General features: G+C 40.2%; 1 protein-coding gene across 3 annotated transcripts in view; it reads left to right on the forward strand.

Annotated features, from left to right (window-relative positions):
- Positions 1-4,456, forward strand: part of LOC116706962 (E3 ubiquitin-protein ligase rnf213-alpha) — a 30,313-nt gene extending 25,857 nt beyond the window's left edge. For all 3 annotated transcript variants that reach the window (XM_032544043.1, XM_032544044.1, XM_032544045.1), the window contains exons 57-67: positions 76-170; positions 305-556; positions 979-1,111; positions 1,440-1,523; positions 1,606-1,786; positions 1,971-2,172; positions 2,289-2,366; positions 2,489-2,686; positions 2,954-3,043; positions 3,196-3,374; positions 3,907-4,456. In XM_032544043.1, coding sequence (XP_032399934.1) covers positions 76-170; positions 305-556; positions 979-1,111; positions 1,440-1,523; positions 1,606-1,786; positions 1,971-2,172; positions 2,289-2,366; positions 2,489-2,686; positions 2,954-3,043; positions 3,196-3,374; positions 3,907-4,063 — 1,649 coding nt within the window. In that variant the 3' untranslated portion in view covers positions 4,064-4,456. The remainder of the gene's footprint in view (positions 1-75; positions 171-304; positions 557-978; positions 1,112-1,439; positions 1,524-1,605; positions 1,787-1,970; positions 2,173-2,288; positions 2,367-2,488; positions 2,687-2,953; positions 3,044-3,195; positions 3,375-3,906) is intronic.
- Positions 4,457-7,216: the final 2,760 nt, after the last annotated feature.

Genomic DNA, 7,216 nt, shown 5'->3' on the forward strand with positions numbered 1-7,216 from the left:
TCGGCCCTCAAAAAATGAAACACTAGATTCACTGGATTATTCATACTATTTAACACAGCTGGTCTTTCCTTTCAGGGCCAGTTCCTTATAACAATTTGCTTTCCACCAAAGAGGCTAGAAATGGATGGGAAATGGAAGTGAGCAACGTTCTCATCACACCTAAGCTGAAGGTAAAAATACTATTTGATCATTTGTTCTACAAGGGAACAAATAAAGCACATCATCTAATTTCAGCATATCATTTTTCCTGTTTGTAAAATATGTGCATATAGCAGGTTTTCTTATGTCATTTTCTCCTTCACAGCACTTGGATAGACAGCTAAAGGAAGTGAACACATTCATCCGGGCTGACTCTCGCATCTCTGCCAATCCAATCATGAAGCTCATGTTTGGCGAACCCCGTCTGTTCTTGGCCTCACTTCCCCAGAATTCTCTGATCCACGGTTCTGTCGTGTGGAGCTGCAGGGAGAAAGTGTCTCTGCTGAGCCTCACCCACATTGTAGAGCAAAATGATGGCAAAGACACCCTGCCGGTGCTCTGGAGATTTCTGCATAAGGTAAGAGAACAATCTCCTGACATGGAATTCCACTTTTTAAAGTCAGCAAAAATATTCCTGTGTCATAAATATAAACTGATATGGCAAGACTGGCTCTAGCACACAACATATTTTAATAAATTGTGGCTTCTTTAATTTTCACATACTTGTTCACATACCAGTTCATAAAAGAGCGATTGAACACACCAGTTCATAAAGTGTGTGTGTGTGTGTGTGTGTGTGTGTGTGTGTGTGTGTGTGTGTGTGTGTGTGTGTGTGTGTGTGTGTGTGTGTGTGTGTGTGTGTGTGTGTGTGTGTGTGTGTGTGTGTGTGTGTGTGTGTGTGTGTGTGTGGTGTGTGTGTGTGTGTGTGTGTGTGTGTGTGTGTGTGTGTGTGTGTGTGTGTGTGTGTGTGTGTGTGTGTGTGTGTGTGTGTATTTTTAGGAAACAGAGCTCCGACTGGTGAAGCACCTTCCTGATATTCTTACGCTCCAGAGACATCTGGTCAAGAAGCTTCAAAACAACACTGAGGTGACTTGTGGCACCATTGCAGAATTCCTCCACATTCAGAAAGCAGGTACTGAAACTAACTACATCTGTCTACAACAATGGTTTTCATCTTTTTCAATTGTATGACTCACTCACAGAAGATATACAAAGTTCCACGCAGTTCCTAATTACCTCTTTCTTGGAAATGTCTTAATAAAATAGCTGTTGACTTGCAAGTTAAGAACCTGCTTGCCAAGAAATGAGTTGTTTTAACCTGGAAGGAGACAATGATTGAATGTTCTTAAGCGAACTTCATCTCTCCCACACAGGAGATGTCTTAATATGCTATTTACAGTCTATCCAATGTACTGCATGTCATGCCTCTAGTTGACGTGTGTACTCTTTAATGTGTGCAGATTCGCTGAAAGGCTGGTATGATAAACACATCAAGATCTTCCTGACTACCTGGAATCAGCTCAGAGTGTCTTTGGCCACCAATGGTAAACACAAACACACTTTGTTACACTAACACTGGCCTGTCCAACATCCTGATCCAACTTGAATTGAAATGTTGTCGTTCAGGGGAGATCAAGATCCCAGCTGAGTTCTGCCAGAATGACCTGGACCTGGACAGTGACTTCAAGGTGTTGTTACCACGGCGACAAGGCCCAGGCCTGTGCTCTACAGCCCTTGTGAGCTACCTCATTGCCCTGCACAATGACATAGTCTACTGTGTGGACAAACACACTGGAGAGGAGACCAGGTGGGGGCGCTCATGCCACATTCTTCTCACTTGCACATGTTTAGCTATAAGAACATAGTGTGTAAACGTCTGCCCAAAATATATTCTGCATTTATGTATGAATATTTCTGAGAAATTGTTAAAAGGATAGAAAGAATTATTTACAATTATCATTTTTAAATTAATCTGTTTATCCTTCCCCCAGCTACAAGGTGAGCCCGGCGGATGTGACTGACCTGCATGTGATTCGTTATGAGCTGCAGAGGGACCTGATGCCCCTGGTTCTGTCCAACACCCAGTACAGCATTGAGAGGGGCCAGGAGACTCTTCACGAGTATGACTTGCCCAAGATCCAGCAACAGATTGTCTCCCGCTTCTTACTGGGCAAACCTCTCATCACTCTCAATGTGAGCAAATGGAAAGCACATGCAAAGCTCAGAAATGACTCCTATTTGTTTGGAATTCTTTTTTTTTTTTTTCTTTCTTTTTTTTAATACCTAATGCCTCTGTTCCTTTTCCACAGGGCCTCCCAACACTAGTGAACAGACATGAACGCAACTATGAGATTATCCTGAAGGATGTCAAAGCAAAAGTCCAGCAAGTAAGTTGTAATATACAGTACAGTACTGGAACTACCATCCATTTATCACAAATAGCACATCACCATGTTGCCATAGATAATCCCCTAAGGAGATGATCTGACCTGTGTCTGTGTGCAAACAGGAGCCTCTTCAGACTCTCACGCTGTTCGCCGTGGCTGGGGAGTTGCACTCCTACAGTGAGGTGTGTGAGGCCTTGTCTACACTGGAAGTGGCTCTTGGTTTTCTGGCCATGACCGGGGGAGAGCCTCACATGCAGCTGTCCTGCTACCTGGAGGAGGTGCTGCAGATGGGAAACCAGATGGCTGCACCTATCCTCAAGGTCAGCCTGTCAGAGTCACCGGTTATTTTATCTCTCGCTTCCACAGACAATTGTGTGACTTTGTATACAAACAATTTGCCAAATCTGCCCCTAAAAGCAACTTTTTTTGTTGTCTGAGTTTTTGGTGCTGTCATACTATACTTTTACTCCCTACTACCCTTACACCTCTATGAGTATTGGATTTAAGTAAACATTGTTTTAATTAATGTGGATCTTTTTGTGCTAGACATGAGATACAAATTAATGTTCTCCCTTCTTTGCTCACAGGCTCTGAGCATGTGCTGTCTCAAGCATTGTGTGGCTCTGTGGCAGCTGTTGGCCTCACTCAAATCAGAAAATATGCTGCGGCTCAAGAGGGTAAGGCATTAGAATACAGATACAGAGGTGGAAATGGTATTAATGTTATTTGTGGTAGCAGTTGCTTCTTACATTTTCCTTAATACATCCTTCTGTGTGAAAGTGCAATATTATTATTATTTTGCCTATTCCATACATTCTGTGTTCTTCAGGATCCTTTTGTGGAAGTCTCAGAGAAGTACAAACAGGCCCTGAGTGAGGACGAGCACAGGCTGCTAACTGGCTTCTTTTCAAAGAGCAGCGCTGACTCTTTCCTGCTGGAAATGCACGAGTTTCTGGTGCTGGTCCTTAAAAAGCCCAATGCGCCTGAAACCTACAGGCCTGACTGGAGGTAAAACAAAAGACTTCACTTGTCTATACAGTACATTCTTAAAATTGTGTCTCTAATTAAGGCCGGATCATTCAAAATGAAAAATCTATTGCCGTGTTATTGTTCTTTGATGAAACAAAATGGATCTTGTTCCATTCCTACTTTATTTAATTATTTAATTTGGCACGATGAAGCGTGCTGCACACAAAACAAACCTGAAGATAACTTTGGTCAGAGCTGGCTTGCTACATTTTACAGGAAAAAAACAGAGACAAACAGTGAGATTGTTTTTTACAAATTTCTTTTATTTGATTGTGGCTTGTGGAGTTAAAACTCTATGTCCAAGTAAAAACTGTGCTATTAAGTAACGTAGTTGTTAACTTAGCTTTTTTTGGATCAATTATTCAAAATGTACCTCTACTGCTCTGCCTCAGTGAAGCGGGTCAGGTGTTTTTGCTACATGTTTTTATTTTATTTAGATTGTTGTATGTGTGATGTCAGATCACATATGAAGTATGATCATATATGACGTCTATGTTTTGTCTCTTAAAAGCCTGAAAGACACACTGGTGTCTTACATGGAGTGCAAAGACCTGGACACCCCCCCTGATGTGGGCGAACTCTTCCCAGCAGAGATCTGCCTGTCCCAGTATGTTGAAGCCTGGAAGTTCATCATGGCCTTCAAGCAGGAACGCGGTCAGCGACAATGAGGACCAGATAAAAGGGTTGTTTTGTTGTCTGCCTCCTTTATTTGAAATCATCAAATCCCTTGGATGAAGTTTACAATCATGACAAATCAACAGTATTGAAGTGGTATGGGTAAATATATGTGATAAGTTCTGTATTTTACACAAATTTATCCAGAGATGTGCCTTTTTAAGAGCACTTATGTTTAGCTTCATAGGACCACAAAATAGGTGTGCAGGTCACATGTACAGCTCACCTGTATGAAGAGGTGAACTCCGGGGATTTCCTTTTGATTATCTGTTCCTGCTTTGTGTTTTGTTTTTTCCTGAGCACCAACATGTACAGAGTTTCTGTACATCTGAAAGTCTTATTTCAGGCACTTTACTTGTAATGTGAATTTGTCTGTCCCGAAAAATCAGAAAAACAATCTGAATTCAACTCAGGTAAAACATTTGGAATAACTAGTCTGAAAATCACCCTGACCTAAGTCACTTTAACAAGAAAAACAGGTATTTTTTCCTTTGCTTAAAGTGACTGTTTCGTCAGTTTCATCCTTTTTATATTGCTGTTTATCATGTTACGTTGATGTGCCATATGTATGTTAAAATTGCACTTGCCTTTCTTTCACTTTTTAAATTCACTGTCTAAAAAAATGTTTCCTTAAAAAAAAGTTTCCTTAAATTGTATTTCCTATCTATTACATTCCACTTTTGTTTGTTTGGTAATACATACTGCATTTCACTTGTGTGGACTTGTTTTTGTATTATGAGAAAATATTACATAAACCATGTTTCAAATGTGACATAATATTCACCTCATGCTAGTGTGGCTCAGTGCTTCCCCCTCCACTTGCTGGCTAATCACTGGCTGAGTAATATTGCCATAACATGTCTAATTATTTGTCAATATGTTATGTCAGCAGAAATACATTTTGGTGTATTGTTAATGTTTCCATCTGCCACTGAAGCTATATTATTTCCTCAGTCAGCTATGAATTGGAATCTGAATAGTCTTGAATCATGTTGTCATAGTGGAGTGTGACAGTAGACTATTTTGCTAAGCAGGGGTTTGGCAACAAGTGCAGTAATGAAATGTAGATTCACCTCCTGTGAGACTAATATCATTCACGGTCATAAGTAGATTCAATTGTGTCTTTTTTTCTTGTGGGATCTTGCCTTCAGCTCAGAGGGTACACATTTTGTTTACTTATCTCTAGTAGGATCTGTCCATAGAGATTATTTTGGTTTTACTGTCCCAGATTTTGAGAGATCCCTCTCTGACATTTCTGTTGCTGGCTCCCTTATTATTCCCTTTGTGTGTACAGTTGCATTGAGTGTTTTACAGTACATTCTTAACATTACTACAAGTAAGTTGCTCCTTATTTACATGCTACAACTCTGCCAAAAGAAGTTATACATGGAGTGCTCAGGAAATGGCTGCCTTCCTAAAGTTACGTGACTTTCTGACCCTCTGTTGGTGGGAGCTCAATGTGTTTTTGATCAGGCTGATGGAAATGATAAGGACAAGCCTGCTGCTGGATGGTTCTTAACTCAATTTCCTCTGTACCAAAGCAGTGTTTAGCATAACAATGACAAATGGAAGCATGCGCCTGTGAAAGTAAACCATGCCAGCGACCACCCTCTAGGAGTCTGCAGTCAGTAAATATGATATCCATAAGAGGAGTTCTTGGCTGTTGGGTTTCTAGGTTTCACCCAAATATCGTTATCTTTTTGTTTATTTGTTTTACTTCATCTCACTGGCAAAATGATGCATCTATTAAGCAAAGAATCTAATCCTGATGAAGTAATTGTTTCATGCTGACAGACTGAAACGCGGAGCTGGCATTCCACAAGGCTAAGGTGATGCTCACATGTGCTATGTAGCCATGTCCTCACTGCTCATTAGCGAACTAAAATGTGGAAGTACTGTACATTGGGTTAATAAACACCCACAAATGGGTCATGAGCGTGATTTGCGCAACTCAGTCTTGTAGAACAAGCCTCACTGAGCAAGTTCAATCACTTTCACTTCCACTTCTGTAGGCTTCAAAGCCACCATGCAAACGGTACAAAGGGAAGGATAAAAGGGCCAAATTCTTTCCCCTGCTCTCAATTTTTTTGTCTTTGTCTCTTGATTAGGAGGAATTGGGGGCAAAATCACTGTGTATTGTGGCTTACATTTAATTATATTCATGGTTGATGGACAGTTGGGATCAGGTTCCAAGCATGAGGGTTTAATGATTTACAAGGCTGGATAAGCATGTCCAGAAAATTCATCTTTTTGTTTGCAGTTACAGTATGTTGGAGGGTTTGACAGCCATGGCTTAATTATGGGCATTTTGTCTTCAAATAAGTAGCTCTGCTGGGTCAATAATGCATCAATAATCAGGACAGATAGTTTTTCTATTTATTTATTTTTTTAAACTTTGGTTAAATGAAAAATGAGATTAACTCGAAACCATTACTAAAGAATATGGCAAATCTGTAAAACAAAATCACTTCCTAGCGACAGGTTGGTTGAAGACATGCTTGGTTTGAATGCATGTATTCCTTCGCTCTTTTTTTCATGATCTGTGTTGCTCTCTCCTCTCTGAACCATCAAGGAAAGGTAAATTATGTCAAAGTGATATTTTTATTTAATATTTTTAAATTCAGATATGTTAAAAATAGGTCAATGTTCTTAATCAAGTCTCCCCTTCTACTTGCCTTAAGTTAGTCTTTTTTATCTAAAAACTTTTTCAGAGATGCCCTATGAACTTCACAGTCCAGTTAAAATAATATAAAGTTTAGCTTGGAATTGTCACTATGCCTTGATCTGTGGAGGAGCTTCAAACTTAACCCTTTGCAAAACAGCCTCAGATATCCATCAAGTTTACACCTTGGGGATCCAATATCATTTGCAGGCGCCGTCGCCAGTCAGGCGCTCTCAGCCAAAAGGGAGCTTAGATTTTAATGATTGTGGTGTGAAATCAGTACCCTTAAATACTCCTGAGACCTCAAGAAGCACACCAACAGGCTACTGTATTTTCTGTGCGACATTACAGATGCTTTACTGGCGGTCTGGGAAAATGTTTTCTTTAAATTAGCCCTTCAGGGTGCTGCTGTTATTGCATTATTATCAAATTAGTGTATTTTAATTACTACGTCATCTGAAATGTATGTGCCAGTAGGTCACAG

The sequence above is a fragment of the Etheostoma spectabile genome, chromosome 19 (genome assembly GCF_008692095.1).
Source record: "Etheostoma spectabile isolate EspeVRDwgs_2016 chromosome 19, UIUC_Espe_1.0, whole genome shotgun sequence".
Lineage (NCBI taxonomy): Eukaryota > Metazoa > Chordata > Actinopteri > Perciformes > Percidae > Etheostoma > Etheostoma spectabile.